Source organism: Martes martes, assembly GCF_963455335.1.
Source record: "Martes martes genome assembly, chromosome: 3".
Classification (NCBI taxonomy): Eukaryota; Metazoa; Chordata; class Mammalia; order Carnivora; family Mustelidae; genus Martes; species Martes martes.
This window is the reverse complement of record NC_137890.1, coordinates 78,376,585-78,395,713: the sequence shown is the minus strand read 5'-3', so window position 1 is coordinate 78,395,713 and position 19,129 is coordinate 78,376,585. Positions and strand designations below refer to the sequence as shown.

Sequence of the window (19,129 nt, the reverse complement as noted above, 5' to 3'; positions counted from 1 at the left end):
ATTGGCTATGACTTGTACCAATGTTTAAGTCCTCTTTCCATCTGCCAAGTATTTCTTGGACACCTGGTCCCCCTTGTGCCTATAAAGCAGTCTGTCACCTGCAGTCACTGTGATGCACCCAACCTGTTTTCCCCAGCTTGCATGTAATCATGTCAAGGGATGTGCTTCTGACTCTCCTTCAGCTTCTGGTCCTCAGGGCATCAGGATATCAGTGGGACCCCCTTCTGGAAGCGGGTCAACTTTGGGTCACTTAGTTACAAGGCCATGGAGTAATTCTCCTTGGGCATAAAACACCAGAAAGTCCCTTTTGAATAGTTTTACCATCCTTTGCCTTGAGAAAATTTTTGATACTAGATGGATAAGTGAGGAAAAAAATCAAGGGAAAACATTAATTTTTCTAATAAAGTCTAATATTAAGTTTAAGGAATATATTTTATTTTGACATAATTTATTTAACACAGGTGGACATTAAAATGACCTTTTTAATGAAAGATTAGATAGTAATAGAGCAGAAGTTATTTTTTAACGATTCTTTTTGGCAAAAGAAAAAATATAATCTCATATGTAGCCCTATATTGTTGAAATTGAAATTGTACTGTCAAAACTCCAGCCTGCACAAGCAGAGTCCCACATTCTATGTGTCTAATCATTTTTTCTCAGAAGTTTGTTGAGTATTTGAAAAGATCCACTACTCTCTTAAAAGCATACTATATCACATGTGTATTTTAAGTTGTATGTTATGTCTGAATGTGGTATTTAAATATTATATATATATAAATATATACATACATATGAACATGAAGCACTTTACAGCAAATGTCAGCTAATTAGGACATTCAAAAGTATCTTCTTTACTCCTTTTTGTTGGTGTAGCCAGTGAAAAGTGGCCCATATTAGCACTCAAAGAAGGAAAAGATGGTCTACCTCAAAAATAACTTCCTAGATGCTGAAAATTGTGCTCGGTATTTTATAAACATTAACTTGTATATTTCTTACAACAGTCCTATGACTTAAGTTCTAATTTTTACCCTAATATTATAGACTAGGAAGTGTAGGCGTTAAGACTTCAAGTAATTGAACAAAGGTCTTGCAGTCACCAGCAGAAAGAGATCACAACCCATCATTTCTGGACCCAGATAGACTCTTCACAAGACACGAGGCTGCCTTTACATACTTAGGTTATTGATGTTCAGAATCATTCATTTTTTAGAACTAACTACAGTGATTTTAGGTACATGGAGGGCACAATGCCTACAGGGAAGAAACACAGGCCTGTTCAAAACTCTAGCCTTTCTTGAGACACACTCATTAATATGGAAAACTGAACATTTAAAATAAAATGGGAAAAAGGCACTTTTAAAGATTAATTTTGAAAAATAAATTTTAGGGATCGTTTTATGCAACAGTCTCAATAACAGATGAAAAGATTTGGGCCCATAAATAGAGTTCTCACCATGGAAAAGATTACTGGGTGTAGGAATTGAATTTAAATTAACCAGGACCCCTGGCACAAAGTTCAACGTTCTTTTATCACACCATGGTATCCCTCTGAATTTTAAAGTCACAATTGATAATTCTGACACATACACTGTACCAATTTACACATAAACACAGTCACAGAAAAAACCCTTGGCTTACAGTCTGTCTTATGAAATACAGTGCAAAGAATTAAAAAAAAAAAAAAGAAACCCAGGAACATTATCACAGAAGTAAATATGTCAGAGAGGAAATGGATTTTATAGAAGTCACCTGAGACCTTCTTCTCATTTAGTTTTAATTACCAAAGAAGAGGGATGCCTGGGTGGCTCAGTTGGTTAAGCCGCTGCCTTCAGCTCAGGTCATGATTCCAGCACCCTGGGATCGAGTCCCACATCGGGCTCCTTGCTCGGCAGGGAGCCTGCTTCTCCCTCTGCCTCTGCTTGTGCTTGCGCGCTCTCTCTCTCTCTCTCTCTCTCCTGGAATTGAGCTCTGCGTCAGACTTCCTGCTCACTGGGGAAGCTGCTTCTCCTTCTGCCTCTGCCTGTTGCTCCCCCTGCTTGTGCTCTCTCTCTGTGTCAAATAAATAAATAAAATCTTGTAAAGAGAGAGAGAGACTTTTAGTATATCCACAGAGGTGTGCAATGACCACCACAATCTCGGTAACATATTATTACCCCCTCAGTTTTTTTCGGACATTTCCCATAAGTAGAATAAGACAGTGTGATCTTTTGTGACTAGTTTCTGTCACGCTGGATGTTTTCAAGGTTCATCCATATTGGAGCATGGATCAGCAGTTCATTTCTTTTTCCAGCTGAATAATATTCCATTGCATGGATAGACCACTTTTTAAAAAATTCACCCATTAGTAGACAAACATCTGTTGTTTCCAGATTTGGGTTCTTCTGAATAATGCTACTGCAAACATCTGTATGCAAGTCTTTGTGTGAAAATATGTTTTTATGTCTTTCAGTGTACTAAGAGAATTGCCCCGCATCTTTGCCAACATTTGCTATTACTTGTCCTTTTTTTATTAGAGCCTTTCTAGGGAGTATGAATGGTATAAATGGTATCTCATTGTGATTTGGATTTGTTATTTCCTTAATGGCTAATAATGTTGAGCATCTCTTCATGCACTTACTGGTCATTTGCATACTTTCTTTGGAGAAATATCTATTCAGATCTTTTGTCTATTTTTCATTGGATTGTCTTTCCTGCTGAGTTGTAGAAGTTCTTTGTATACCTGGTTATAAGTCTCTTGCTAGAAATATGATTTGCAAATATTTTCTCCTGTTCCGTATGTGGTTTCTTCACTTTCTTGATGGTATAATCTGTAGAATAAACATTTTTAATTTTGATGAGGCCAAATTTGTCTGTTTTTTTTTCACTTGTTGCTTGTGATTTGCCTCACCCAAGGTTACAAGGATTTACTCTGATGTTTTCTCCTGAGACTCTTTTCTTAAAGCTCCCGTGTTGAGGTCTATGATCCATTTTAAGTTAACTATTGTGCACAGTTTGAGGAAGGGAACCCACTTCATTCTTTTGCATTTGTTTGCATATATCATGTAAATTATATAATTTGTCAGTATACAGTTGTTCACAGTATGCCTTTATAATCCTTCCCTCTAAGGTTGATAATAATGGTCTCTCTCTTACTTCCAACTTTGGGAATGAGTCCTCTTTTTTCTTTCTTGATCAGTTTAGCCTCTGAGATTTTTTTCCCTGAGGTCCCTGTTAAGCTTTTGGCTGGTTCACCTCTGAATATCACAATCAGTTCCGAGCCTCCACTAATTGTTAGTTGGACTTCTCTGTTATTTTTTTTTTAAGATTTTATTTATTTGACAGAGAGAGATCACAAGTAAGCAGAAAGGCAGGCAAAGAGAGAGGGGGAAGCAGGCTCCCTGCTGAGCAGAAAGCCCGACGTGGGGCCCGATCCCAGGACTCTGAGATCATGACCTGAGCTGAAGGCAGAGGCTTAACCCATTGAGCTACCCAGGTGCCCCTTCTCTGTTATTTTTAACAATACCTGGGCATAAAATGTTCCACTCTTGGATCCAATTACAGTTAGCCCCTTTGCCTGGGTAATCCTTGAGGTCAGTCTCTGAGGCTTCTTCCTCCCCAGGAGGGCTCCTTTCTTTTTCCTGGTTTTCTCTTCTAGCTGGTCTACCATTTATTTAGCTTTTTACTATCATGGAGTTACCATCCTTCTCTTAATTGCTTATTACCAAGATCTCCAGTGTTTCTGACAGTGCCCTTAGGTATGAACCTCACCATGATCTCTCCTAAGTAAAATCAGTCTTCTTAGGGAGACCTATGGCACTATGGTACAACTTTTCTGGCCCACTACACAGGACCTCTGCCCCACTGCCCCAGAGCTGGAGGCCAACAGCAGCCTTTTTCTTCACAGTGACACTTCCGCTGTCTAAGCAGGGGTCTCAGGTGGAGGGTTGAAGGCCTTGGAATCCTGTTTTCCTCTCCCAACATGCAACCTCCACCCCATGGGTGAGCTGCCATGGGGATAGTAGTAGTAGCCCAATAGTCTTTTTTTTTTTTTTTTTAAGCCCAATAGTCTTAATCCCTCTGTACCTGGGTTGAGCTTGCACCTCACAGTGGTGGTTGGGTAGGTGGAAAGCCCCACACCTCTCAGCCACATCTGCCTGGAATATGCTCATGAGGGACTGGGGCCGAAAATGGTGGAGTCCTGCCCCTCCCAGAGAGAAGCCTATATCCCAAACCCAAAACTGAGGGAGAGAGACTATCTTCTCAGCTATACTAATTCCAATTGGACCTTCTGTGACATTGAGCTGGGAGCTGGAAGAGTGGGTCGTGGCCCAGATTTTTGTTCTTCTTACCAAGATTTAGTATATTTTCATGAATAAATGTTCCTTAATTTGCTGTATGCCCTTGGGACAATTTCCAGAGACTTTAAGTGATTTTTTTTTAATACTTTCACCACTTACGGTTGTTTCACTAGGGAGAGGGTGAGCAGAGAGTCTCATTTCCTTCCAATACTTTTCTTATTTGTATGTACATGTATCTCTCCTTTTTAAATTTCTATTTGTTTTACAATGTAATTGTTAATTTTATGCATATAGTATACTACATATTCAGAAATGTATATAATTTACAAATAAATATCCATGTACTGGGTTGCTCAAAATATTTTTTACTGATAAGGTGCTCAATCAAACTGAGCCTTCACACCCCATACCCACTCCTGGGTTTTTTTTTTTTTCCTTATACTGCTTTGGATATATTTAACTTTTCTGCTAGGAGAATTATGTGCCAAGGGCTCTGGATCCTCAGTGTTCTCACCATCCACAACATTGAGCTATTGTCAGTTACTTCTTTCTGTGCCAACAAAAGAGATGTCCTGACTCAGATCATGTTAGTTTTGGTAACTGAAATGCATTAATAACTTTTGAATTCTTCGACACAAATATATAAACTGAAACCTTTATTAAATAATGGGGAAATTTTTAGAGCAACAATTATAGTTCTTTTCATTACAAAATAGAAAGAAAATGTGAAATAGAAAATGATTAATATATACTTAAGAGTACATCTCAACTTATGTCAATCTTAGCTATCCTTGTGAGAGTAAAGTTTTTGAAAGAAGTGGTTGTCACTATCACATATTAGGTAGAGAATAGCTAACAAAGATTCTCATTACACTTCCCCGGGAAATTGACTTACCTCCTTTTGATCTCTACCTTTGAAAAAGTGTGCTTTAATATAACCTAAGCATTGTAAACATTTCTGCCTTGCAACTATCCATTTCATTACATGAAAAACATGTGTAAATTTTCCAGCATCTTTATGTTTCCATTTGGTTCCTCATACAGTAGCATATCTCCATCTAAAAAAATCATAAAACACACCAAAATGATCCTTTTAGATGAGATAATTTACCTCCAGCACATTCACCAAACATGTTCAGATACCCGTACCATTCCCCAGACACAGAACTGCTAAAAACAAGTCACTTTCCTGTGTAGATGAGGGAGTCCAAGTGTACACGTGGCTGTCAACCAGAAAATGAATGACTGAAATACACAAGCACTAATAGGATAACTATATGCCTTATAAACACAGTTGAGCGAACCTCTGCAGGCCTTGAGAAAAACAGGGTAAAAGAGGCTTCTTAAAAGTAATGGATCGGCGCTTACTACTTGGGAGCCTGATTCAATGTATTTGGCAACATATTTGCCCCCGCCAAGTTTCGGCAAATCCCGAGGGATGCCTCCTAGCGGCGGGACCTGGCTCTTGCTTTGATCTAGGAGGAAACCGCGCGGCTTCTGAAGCCCAAGCGGTTCTCGGCCAGACTAGGGTCCCGTGAATGGAACCATTCTCTCAACAGGGACGCCCTAAACCCCTGAGATTAGGAAGGCGCAGACTGTTGTAACTGCAAGGGACTGGGAGCCCCGGTGGGAAAATTAGTTCTTCCCCCGAGCTCCAAGCCCGGGATGCGTTAGGCAGACGCAGTGGACCGAAGGGGAAACGAGGGAAGGCGCCCCCCGCGGGTAGCCCAGGAGGAGCCGGCTGCGAGCGGGCGTCCACGAGTGCCCAGCTCAGCGACCCGTGCGCGTGCGCGGCCGTGGGGGGCGAGCAGAGGGCGGGCAGGCCGCGGTGGGCACGACTGAACCGCCGGGCAGGAGGTCCTGGACTTGGAGGGGCGATGGGGGCGCAGGGGTGCTGGCGGGGCGCGGGACGGTGGGACGCGAAGGACGCGGGGAGTCACGCAGGGGCGCTGGCCATTGTGGGAGGGGCACAGGGGCTTGGGGTGGGCGGTGATGGGGCTGGAAGGGGGCGCGGCGGAGGGAGCCGGGCGCGGTGGTCCGGAGCGGAGGGGGTGTGCGGCCCGGAGGGGGTGTGCGGCCCGGAGGGGGTGTGCGGCCCGGAGCGGAGGGGGTGTGCGGCCCGCTGGGGGCGCCCGGGGCCTGTCCCGGCGCGCGCGGGGCACCTCGGGGGCGGTGCCGTAGCCGTGCGGAGTCTCCCTGGGGCGTCTGGCCTCCGCCTCCGCTCGCTCGCGCCGGGGCAGTGGCACCGGGAGCCCTGGCGGGGATGTGGGCACCCGCGGCTCCGGGGAGCGGCTCCCCCGCCCAGAAGCAGAGTTGTCGCTGCGGTCGCCGAGGAAGGAGGACGGAGCCGAGGCCCGCGCTGTCCGGAGAGGAGACAGTGGTCTCATCCCGTCGGGAATGAGGGGAAATACAGTGGCCGTTTGCTCGCCGGGACCCCAAGAAGTACAGCAGGTAAGAAGAATGGTCACGGACCGCCGCTTCGTGCCCAGTTCCCCCGATTTCCGTGTCCCTTCTCTTGCAGCCCCCTAAACTAACTCCGTTGTTAGGATCCCCTGCAGCCTTTCCCCAAGACCCCAAACCTGCCTTCCCACCCTGCTTCCTCTCCCTCGCATCTTCTCTGCCCCAAACAACGATTTCCTTCCTCATCTGCCACTCTGCGAGGGTTCTGGGACAAGTGTGAAAGGTAGTTTAGACAGTCGGCCTTTCTTTGCCGGAAAAACTTTGCTGATCTGCACTCTGACATAACACTTAAATAACTTGCGGGGGCGGGTGGGGGGCGTGAGGCAGAGAGAGGCAGGCATGCGAGGGGGGTGCGTGTGGGGATAAGAGTGAAAATAAGAATGAACTTGTTTTCTGTAAATTGATTTTGCCAAAAACCTTGCCATGGATTGCTGACTAGTCTCTCCTTTGACATTGAGTAAGCAGAGTGGCTTCACCAAGAAGTGCAAAGTTGCACAGGGTTCACTTGGGCATTTTAGAGGGGAAACAGAGCCTTCAAATCACAGATGGCTCCCACAGTCTTCAGCGGAATTATAACTTGATCCTCCTGCCTCCTTTATATCCACTACCCTCTATAGTTCTCGTGGTTGGTATTTATTATTTATTTGCACGTTATTCGGTTAAACCAGAGTTAGGCAATTGATAATTTTTAAATCACTACTGGATGGTCTGATGTTTTTAAATAGTGGTACAATCACATACAATTTTTTCAGCGAAATAACAACTCATTAAATGATACCAAATGTTGTACAAGTAGATTTTTAGTGATTACACTCTATTTATGTGTGGTATTTGTGTATAAATGCTGCCGAATATTCTTTAAAACAGGTAAATCTATGTTTGTAAAGCCATGGAATTGTGTTTATTTTTCTTTTAAAGCAGATCTTTTTTTATGACTCTTCTTGTGCTTTTCTTCCTTTAATATGAGCAAGCAAAAAAAAAAACCTGAAAAATGGATTTTACAATATTATTCAAAAATATATATAAGCTGATCTCTTAATTTTGGGTGATGGAATATTTTACCAAAAGGTTCAGTGTCTCTGGTATGTGAACTTCCTTTTAGAAAGAGTGCTTCCAAAGTGATTAGCAAACTGACATTCACTCCACATGTGTAAAAATATCATATAGTAAACTTTTAAAGTTATTGAATCATGTTTTCAAATACCTTGCTTTGCCAAAGTCCTTATGCTCCTTCGATATTTAATATTTGTTGTTACTGAATCATTAGGCACAATATTCAGTAGATATTACACCTAAATCATTAATGCGTGTAGTATACCTCCACTGTGGGGTTACAAGTATAGAAAAGTTATCCTGTATAACAATTATAATCTAGGATATATTTCTTTAATCTTGAAAAGAACATAGTGATGAACAATCCATTTAATAAATTAGACATACATAAACAGAGTATAAAAGAAATCAGGAACCTTTGACATTTAACAAATAATTTGCTTTTTTAAACAATTAAAACACCTCTCGGTGTTAATGAGGATAATAATACTCAATATATATATGTACAGTATTACATTTTAATCAATATCATTTCATTATCTTGCATATGACCTTTTAAAATTTATCAGACCCTCATTTTGGTGTTTAGTTGTTATTGTGTCCCGCAAGAATTCCTAATGCCCTTTAGGTAAAATAGGCAGATATCTATGGACGTAGGTACAGGTAAGCAAAAAGGTAATGCTAATTTTATTTCTTCCTCTAGAATTGTACTGTTAGAAAGTAATTTATATGAACATGATTATCATAGTATCATAACCCAAATACTTAATTTCCTAAAGACTTAGGTGGCGTTGCTTTGTGATTTTTCAAAAAAATGCCATTTCATTATGTCTTCTGCAGTTGGATTTATGTGAAGTAAACACAACTGGTTGTGTGTTGTGAATGGTACCAATACAGGGTTATCTGTATTGTATCCCTTGTTTGAAATGTATTTGCTTATAAATTTCTGAACACACCTTCTAAATTAGGAAACAAATTAGCTACAAATAACAACTTGTCTTTTTAGCGTAATCACTTTGTTAGGTGTGAGGGAAATATTTGTGCTGGTATAGGAGACAGCAGGAAAAAGAAGGAGATAGTAAAATAATGCTTCCTAACTATTTTACGGTCATGAATTCCTTTGAAAACCTAGTGACTGTTCTAGATCTGCAACTTGGACTGGATTTCAAGAGGTTAAATGTTCTTGAAGCCAGTTCTGGACCCCTGGGTGAGGTCACCTAAATTAGATTCTCAGCATGTGGGTGGTCTCTGTTGCTGCACATACAAAACCTTGAGTCAGTCCGTTATAATAAAGTATGATGACATTAATGCTTACATTAATAATAAAACAATGAAAACTTAATTGGAAAAGTAACACGAGCCAGGTATTAATTTATGGAAATGTGCTTGTGATATTTTGTCTAGTAGACTTTAATATTTGTTCCTAAACTCCTTTTTCAAGAATAACATACAATAAGTGAACTGAATAAAAAAAAGGGGGAAATTAAAAAATAGGAAACCTTAATTAAGGTCATATTGCATTGAAGACAAAGGCCTAAGTAGCAACCAGGTATAAAAAGGCAAGGACTATATAAAAGTTGTGTTTTTATAAAGAGTGTCTTCATGAGTCACTGGATTATTTACATGGATTTCTCTGAGTTAGATTATACTTGAGGCTGTCTTGCATTTTGAAGGCTTGAGGTGCAGATGCCCTCTGTATATAAAGGACTGTTTGCATTGGTTTTCCTCCCAGGTCCTTCTAGGCCACACTGTCCTGACCAACGGTTAATCTTGGGAGCCATGGTTCCTCCTCTGTATCCTTCTGCCTTAAGATTCTTGATTCAATCTGTTTGTTTATAATCCCCCTTAATCTGGAATTATTTGAGGTAAACACCCAATAAATTATTCTCCAGAGAATTTCCTTCTCTCTTGGGGAGGTTGCTGCTGTCCCTCTGACTTCTAGCACTTGCTCTCAAAAGGAAAGTGCTGTGTGCAACCCATGACTGAGCTCCTACGTTAAGCCTGGAATGGCTGGCGTTCATTACCTTTCACCCATCTTCACAAGAATGCTGTGAGGAGGGCCCGACTTAAGATAGAAGGAAACTGGGCCCAGAGAGGCTATCGTTTGCCAAGGTGATTGCTCCACAGAACTGAGTAATAACACAGACCTGACACCAAACCCACGCCTCCCACAGCAGTACAGCACCCAGGAAGACAGCTTGGGTTAAACCTGCCTCTCATTCTTCTTGTGAATGCGAAATAGCTCAAATGACCAGACCACATGACTACTGCTGGGAATACTTTGAATCAAGGAAAAAGAAGTCCATCACATTTATGGTTAACATTAACTAGTGTAAAGCATGAGCACCGGGAACGTTGGTACCCTTAAAAACCTCAGAATTCTTTGGACACTCTGTCTTCTTGAAGGCAACTTTGATGTCTTCATTTTCTAACTAAATATTTTTCCTTGACTTTTTACTAAATCAGGCAAATACAGAAGGCCAGTAAAATAGATAAAATAATATCTTATGAACACAGTATTCCATTAGCAAGTCTTGAGATGTGTGGTGCATAGTGGGATGGTGATTAGCACACTGATACTTCCATTTTATGAAGATTTTCATTTTATTCATACTTACCTGAAGCAACAGTTTCGTCAGCCTTCACATATCATCATATAGTATTGCCTCATTTTTTGCCTTTCTGCCTTTTTTTTCCCTTTCGTTTCCAATACCCAAACTTGGAGGTGTATGTAAGTGGGGAATGGTGAGAACAACCCAAATGGAATAGTAAAAGAATGATTACCCCTTCCCTTCTTTTGACCTGTCTCAAGCCCCAAGTAACTGTCCCACAGTGTGTGTTTCTTTAAGAAGTATCACACTCTGCTCAGGGTTCTGCATAATTCTTCCAGCTAACCCTTTGTACAAGTCTGGAAAAGTAGAAGTCACCATCTCTTTGAAAGTTGCTTCAATCTTGTCTCTTTTTTTGTCCCCTTCTCCTTCTTGAATTCTCACTACATGCATTTTGGCCCTTCTCATTTCCATCTTCCATTTCTTCTCAGACTGCTGATTCCATCATTCCACCTCATGATAGTTCAATTGCTCGAGTGATTTGTAATTATTGTGTGTGAGCTCATCTACACTGAGCGTTATTCTTAGGACTCTCAAATGCAGCAGGTGTGAAAGTGTCCCTAGGAGTGGTTCTGCTTGTACATCTGCTGGGATACCAGGGGTTTTATGGGCCTCAAAGCAGATTTTATGTAAATTTGATGGTTGGGGGTTATAGCAGCACATATTTGTTATCAATTTGGACAAACTGTCACCTGTAAATGGTACGGGCTTGTGGTTGATTCAAGCTTGTGATTTTGCTTTCTCTGAAGTAGTTTGTCTTTCTATCCACAGCCTTAGAGAGGGAGGGATCTCTTCTTCGACTTTTATATGGGAGCTCTGGCCTTGCTCGGGACAGAGACCAACTCTCCCATCTCTATTGGGCATTAAGATTCAGGCTCTGTCTCTAGGCCCGTAAGTGGGTCTAATAACCTGCCTACTATATGTGGCATCACTCTCCAGTTATCTCTGGCTTTCATTTCCATCCTTTTTTCTAGCCTTGAGAATGTTCCATTCTTTCCTGTAATTCTGACCACGTATTTTTAGAAGTATTACATTTTATGTAGAACTGTGTCTTGTTGGTATAAATGGGGTTCTCTCATGTCTTCTCAGTCCTTTATATTAGAAGACCTCCATATGTGTGATACATTTCATTATTTGGAGGGAACATTTCCTATGTAACTATTTTTAAAGATAATTATAAATTTAAAAAATACTTTGTATATCATACTGAGCTAGATTATAAGAGAGCTCCATGAGATTCCTTATCTAAATTTTAAATAAACGAAATTTTAACCAAATTCTGGAATTTTAAAATGAATAATAAAGTTAAATGGTGTATTAAATGATGTTAAATGGTTACAATATAATGAAGATAATCCTCAATTATTTATGTTAATTATGTGGTCTGTGGATTATTTAAATTGGTTATCTAACCTATTGATTATTTATTCTTGGGCTATCTATACCTTTATTACTAAATTGTTTTTATTTATTAATATCTCTACCAAATATTAGTTGGAAAGTAAGGATAGAAGTCAGGACAGTTTTGTTAGTAATTAGAGTTTGAGCAGTTGGTTGCTTGAAACTAATAAATTGAGGTTTGAGTATTTTGTCTTGTGACATGAAACTCAGACCTTAAGTATGAATTTGTAATTAGAAAGGTACTCAGGTAAGTACCAGTTGATTTCAAGGGTTTTTTTACTTTTCCAGGGGCAGTGAAGGGGATGTAAAAATGTAATATCAGACTCACTTCTTGGACTAACAATGATAATAAGACAATAAATTTATTTTGAAAATAGTAAAACCTAACTAAAATATGATTTGCATATCTACAACATAATCTATTTCCAATGAGATGTATCAGGAGTAGGCAAAGTTTTTCTATAAAGGGCCAGATGATAAATATTTTGGGCTTTGTGAGCCATAAGATCTCTGTTACAGCTACACAACTGGGCAGTGGTACAGCCATAGACATACATAAATAAGTAGGCATGGCTGTGGCTTAGGAACAGTCTACTTGTAAAATAGCTGGCAGGTCTTAACTTGACACACAGGCCATCATTTACCAAACCCTAATCTATACTAATGAAAGCAATCAGTTATGAAGAAATAACTTTAGTTGTGACGTATTTTTCAACACAGATTGATATGGTCAACCTTAAAAACTGAACAACAAAGGCTACCACGCAGCAAATTAGTTTACTTGGGAATAGGGAAATTGCAGTTCAGGACATGTAAATCATGGAGAACCATAGGCAAGTCTGGAGAACAGAGAAAAACATCCTTTTGTAGAGGGAAGAAGGAAGGTAGGAGGGTGGTTTTGAACAAATGTTCCTTGAAGGAAAATGAGAGTTTGAAGTAGTAGTGGCTTCTAATTGGCCGCAGGTGACGGCCAATTGGCAGCTCCTCATTGGCTGGGAGGAAATTGACTCCCTCCTGCTGGACTGTATAAGCTGTGAGGGGCAGTAGTGAAGGAGAGCTAACCCATCGTGACTTCTGATTGCATTTTGAATGAAGTTTGTTCATTTTCACAATAGCTATGTAAACACTGTTTTTGAAAAATCACTTCATACAAAATACTAATCCATTCATACTCAAAAGATTTAGGAAAGAAGGAATTAGTCCTTATTTATTTCTTCTTTACCTTCTTTACTCATTTCTTGTTTCAGGCAATGATATAATTCACAAACTTAAAAAAAAAACAAAGCATTGCTTTCCTCTCTGGAGCTGAAACTTCAAACTGAGTAAATTAATGTTTGTAAACTACCTCTATTTCATAAAAATTAGTATGATGAGATTTGTTTTTAAAAAAAATAATATTTTAATATATGCATCACCATGAATATGCTGTACACATTACATTACATTACGGATCATCCTTAAATGTTATCACTATACAAAACTGCTACAACAGCCCACAATAAAAAAAAAATTAGAGAAATGCATATATGTGACCCATATTTTAAAATGATAATTGTTGTACCCATCAGTAAGCCATGATCATCTGCACAGTAGGTTTATGATTTTGCTCCTACAAACAATAACCAATAGAGGTGAATCAGAGTGTCATTTTCCTTTAAAAGATAAGAAAGATTTATATAAATTGGAAATAAGGGGGGAAACTTAAAAATTAATTTATCAAATTTGCCTCTTTTGACATGTAAAATGGTGCAGGCAAAAGATTTTACAATTTCATTAAGGTAGTTTCATAAAGTATTCTTACTTTCATATGGGGAAGGGCTCAAGATTTTTCTATGTTGCTTATTTTAAAAATATTAACTACATATTGAAAAGTGATGTCCTTTATTTGCTACACATTAAACAGTTGGAAGATGTTTATCCAACTCATAGATATTGGTTATTTGTAGATAACTTTTTCAAAAAAATAAAAGGTGGTAATTTTGTACCATATAAGTTTATCAAATCGACATACTGAAAACCTTAAGCTTTTACAGTGTTATATGCTAAATCTACCTCAATGAAGCTGGAAAGAAAAAAAAAAAACTAATGGAACCCTTCTTGCTCACTTCAAAAAAAGAAAATACTCTTATACTATAATGATAGCTCTATATCACTACGCATGTGTCCAAACCCGTAGAACATACAACACCAAGAGAAAATTCCAGTTTACTGAAAGGAAAATCACTTTCAGTGATTACGATGTGTCAGGGTAGGTTCATCTTTGTTAACAAAAATGTACCATTCTGGTGAGATAGATTGGTAAGGGAGGAGGCTGTGCGTGCGTGGGGACAGGACAAATATGGCAAATTTCTGTACTTCCCTCTCAGTTCTGTTATAAACTTGAAACTGCTCTAAAAAATAGTCTCTAAAAAATGTACAATGCATACATATACCGCATTTTCTTTACCCATTCATGTGTTGATGGACATGTACATTGTTTTCGTATCTTGGCTATTATAAATAATGCTGCAGGGAACATGGAAGTGAAGAGGTCTTTTCAAGATCCCAATTTATTTCCTTTGAATATATACCCAGAAGTGGAATTACTGGATCAGGTAATGGTTCTATTTTTAAACTTTGTGAGGAAGCTCCACACTGTTTTCCATAATGGCTGCACCATTTTACATTCTCACCAACAGTGTATACGAGTTCCAGTTTCTCTACATCCTTGACAATACTTGTTATCTCGTGCCTTTTTTTGAGAATGCCACATTCTCTATCTCTATCTCTACATTTTTGCATTATTTATGATGTGGGAAGAAAAAGACCTAGTATTACTTCCTCACAGTGTACCATACAGTTTGCATCCAAATAATTGGCTGAATCCTACAAATTTGTTTGCAAATCTGAATATATTTTCTTAGAAATGTACCATATATCTGTTATGTTGAAAGAGTGCTTTGCAAATGCTTAAGTCTAATGTAGCTAAATAATAATGTTTCTTCTTGCACAAAGCTTAAACATATATCAGAATATGTGATGCTCAGAATTGGCCGAAAGAATAAGACCGTTTCCTGACCACATAAGTGGGATGTTTTCAGTGATAGTTTCAGTAGGAAGGAACCAAATGTGGTCCTGGGAGAGAAGCAGGAGTCTGTACTACATGTAGTGGGAATGAGCTCACAGCCACTTGGGGACATAGGGACGTGTGAAATTTTACCAGCCATATTTATCAAATAGTAGTAGACTTTATGTTCACGCAGCATAGCCTAGATGTGAAAAAAAACTTAACTATTTCTTTCAAATACACCAAAAAAAAAAAAAAAAAGAAAGAAAAGAAAAAGAAAATTCTCATTTTGGGAACCTAAGGCAATTACTTCATTCTATTGAGTTGAAACAAACTGTCAAAAATGACTAAGCTTTCAGTTACACTCCTGGGCATAAAGGTGAACTGAACAGAATCATGTTCCAAAAGAGAGCACTCACATTGCCAGAATATAAGCTCTGAAAGTAGGATAAGATCTATAGAGGAACAGGGAACCCTGAGAGTCTGACTCAAACCAAGGCCACGGAATCATCCTCAATTCTGTGCTCTGTTTAAGTTTTTGCTGAAACTGAATTCGCTATTTTCCTCTTCTTTGGCTATCTAAGATTGTGTGAGAGACCAAAATTCTTTCAGGAGTGAGGATCCACAGAAGGGTACCCATGGTGCCTCCAAGTAGTTTTCACAAGTCACTAACAACCCTCTTAAGCCTACAGTGAAGGGGCACGTAGGTAACAGACTTCCACATTGAAGATGACAATGTGAGAGTAGATTTCCACAGTGACTCCTCCTGAAATCATTCAAAAGCAGCAGAGCGAGTGAAAAACTCATTCAGATTCTATTTGAAGCAAAACTAGGAGACAACCAAAACCCAAACCACAAAACGAGTGGGAAGTTACCCAAAAGAGTGGGGATTGAACAGGTATGTGTCTGAAAGACTAGAGAGAGAGGCCGTAGGAGCTGTAGGCTCAGAAAACGCAGTACTGTGTGTGTTTCAGAGGTAAAGGGTGTGTCCTGCATGGTGCAGTGTGCACACCTCACATACAGTGGGAGGAGGAAATGAACGAGCTGACAGCAGGGCATCTCTTGCACAAGCTCTGTGCCAAGAGGCAAAGGTGGGCAGATATGGAGTCACACAGAAAAGCCAAATGTCAGGAGGCAAGCTGACCCTTGAAGCTAAGCATAGGACAGATCTTGTATTGTGAAAAAGAAAGAGAGAGAGAGGGAGGGAGGGAGGAGGGACGGAAGAAAAGGGAGGAGAAAGGAAGGGAGAGAAGCGGAGGAGAGAAAATGAAAGGAGAGGAGAGAAAGAAACCAAACAAACATGTGAAAACTGGACAAACACAAATACTTTGGGTCATGAAGAAAATTCCAGTTAGACCAGAACATATCCCATCCTGGCACAGACCTCCTGAAAGTAGCTGGGCAGAGAGCAGAAAGGAGAGGGAGAGAGTGACAGCTCTATGGAAGGGGCTTGTTAGAAGAAATGAGCAGTATTTCATGGATAATGTCAACATTTTTCATGTAGTTCTACGTCTAATGTTTGGGATAAGGTCTTCTCTTAGAGGGGACTATAGCTACATTGCTGTGCAGCTGAGATTATCAACCATGGCCACCCATTAGAACTGCCTAGGGAACTTGACAAATACCTAGAGCAGAGCCTCTGTCATACCAAATACATCAGAATGTCTGGAGAGGATCCTAAGTAATGGTATTATTTTATATACCTCCTGGTTGCTGCTAATATGTGGTCACAGCTGAGAACCACTGCTCTTCATGCCTCATTCTCTCCGGCCCTACAGACCAATCCCCTACCTATTTCACACTTTGCCCTGGTCTTTTCATGATAACTTCTTTCTCATTCTTCAAGTCATCCCACAAAGGGCTGCCCTGACCATGTACTTAAATATTCTCCCTATCCCCATGCTTACTTTCTTATTAAAGTTGCCAGGGTGAGAAATTTTCTTGATTATTGTTTTCACATTGATTGGCTGTTTGCTCTCAACTAAAATATAAGCTCCAAAAAGGTAAGACCTCCTTTTTCCTGTGCACTCAGCTATCCTCAGCATCTAAAACAGGGTTTGGCACCCAGTTGGTACTCATTGGATCAAAAACAGCAGAAGTGGCTTCAGCAGGATCCTGATAGCCTTTGCATATAACTGATTCATATTCAAACCAACTCAGCATCCCAGAAAAACAGTTTCAGAGAGAGTCAATCATTAATTCCATTAAGCAACCTCTATATACAATAGGAAGCATTGCCATACACCCACCTAAAAGGGCATTACTTTTCTTAGGCAATTACTGAGACAATGAGAACTGAATTTCTCATTTATTCTAGCAAACATAAAAACTAGTCAACAAAAGTAACTCAAGTGTGTGACAGATAATCCTTGATGAATACTACTTAAATACATCATGAATGACAGACAACTGCTGTTATCATTTACTCCGTTGCATTGTGACCGTATCTTACCAAATCTACAATGCCCATTTTTTGTGTTTTAATAGCTCTTAATTGGGATGCATATTACCATTAGTGCCAGATTATAGTTTAATTTGCAGAGGTACTCCTTACTGGCATAAAAACAGTGGTGTTCTTAAAATCATCACTCTTAGCTTTGATGAGATAATAGTATATGAGAAAGTCAGGGCTTTTTCAGGAAGTGTCCTTGAATCATTACCAAACCTATCATTTTTTTTTTAAGATTTTATTTATTTATTTGACAGAGATCACAAGCAGGCAGAGAGGCAGGCCGAGAGAGAGGGGGAAGCAGGCTCCCTGCCAAGCAGAGAGCCCAATGTGGGGCTCGATTCCAGGACCCTGGGATCATGACCTGAGCCAAAGGCAGAGGCTTTAACCCACTGAGCCACCCAGGCGCCCCCTCCTTTTTTTTTTTTTTTTTTTTAAATTTAGAACTATGATCTTAAATCTTCCCCCTGGTCTTCTCTTGCCAAATCAAGTTATCTTTCTCTGTCCTCATCTTTGACTTCCCCAGAGCATTTGGTAACCCTGAGTAACCCCATCATTCATGTATGCCACCACAGAAGATATGGATTTCTGCAGCTTCCCAGTTCTGTTTCCCAGCTGTTGATAAGGGGCTGTTCAAGTTTGTGTTCATCACCTCTCTTCATTTTTTTGAAACTTTACTGTTGGTACCATCACCTCCTCATTCTCTCACACCAGGTCCTGAGTGAATTCCTACACCACAACCACCACCCACAAAAATTATTTTTTCCTTTTTTTTTAATTTATTTTTTCAGTGTTCCAAGATTCATTGTTTATGCACCACTTTAAAAAAAGACAAGTTCTTTATTGCATTGCTTTAATTAAAACTTACATTAGATTTTTATGTTGCAAATGATCAAATACCCACTTTACAGTTTTGAATGGAAAAAAGGCAATTTATTGGCTGATGTAACTAAAAAGCACAAGATTAGAGCTGATTTAGGAATGCCTCAATTTACGGACTTGAAATTACCATGAATTTTACTTCATCTCTCAGCTCCAACCTTTGCTGCTCACTAACCAGGCTTGAATCACTATAAGATTCAAGTCAAACAGAAAAGAAAGTTTGTCTTGTCAGCTACTGAAACAAAAGTTGTGGGATTGCTCTGATTGAGGCTGGTTGTCTTGGATGGAGTCATTCTAAAATAAGCTCTGGCCAAGAGAATGCCACAGTCTGCTCAGGTTGGGCTAAGTCAGGAGTGAGTTCATACTGGGAATGGACCAAACATAGGACTGATAGCAAGGTAGGGGTGAGTCCCCCCACAAAAAATCCAAGGGTTATTACTAGAAGTAGAGTTAATGGATGTTGAGAAACAAAAACACGTGCTCATACACTTTTTGGAACCAACATGTTCATTTTTGACATTTTTAAGTTTTCAATCTCTCATTTTTAAATGAAAAAAAAATTCATTCTTTTTTAAATATTAGTAAGCCAATGCCATTTTTGTTCTATAGTGGAGAAACCAGATTTTGTGCTATTGCGGAGATGCCAGATTTCCTTCTTGTTGCTGAAAGTATCCAGAATCTAATGCTTGATTATCAAACAGCTTTATTTCTTGCATGGTAGGTAACTGGACTCTGTCGTACATAGGCTGTGCTTAGGCCAGCATCCCTCATTTTTTTTTCCCTTTAGTTGCACTTCTTTTTCCAAATAAATTTTTAAAAAGGACTTCTTGATCACTTGCTAATTGGGGGGCAAAAACATACATTGGTTGAAATAATTTACATTAAGCTTTGGAAAGTTTCTGGCAGGGCCAACTGGCAAATGGCAGTGCCTTTAAGCTAAGAAAGAGAACAG

At 39.6% G+C, this 19,129-nt stretch overlaps 1 protein-coding gene across 1 annotated transcript in view; it reads left to right on the top strand.

Annotated features, from left to right (window-relative positions):
* The first annotated feature begins 6,442 nt into the window (after nt 1–6,442).
* The window catches only part of SGCG (sarcoglycan gamma), a 124,677-nt gene continuing 111,990 nt past the window's right edge, over nt 6,443–19,129 (top strand). Inside the window, exon 1 of the mRNA XM_080798720.1 lies at nt 6,443–6,728. Coding sequence (XP_080654846.1) covers nt 6,675–6,728 — 54 coding nt within the window. The 5' untranslated portion in view covers nt 6,443–6,674. The remainder of the gene's footprint in view (nt 6,729–19,129) is intronic.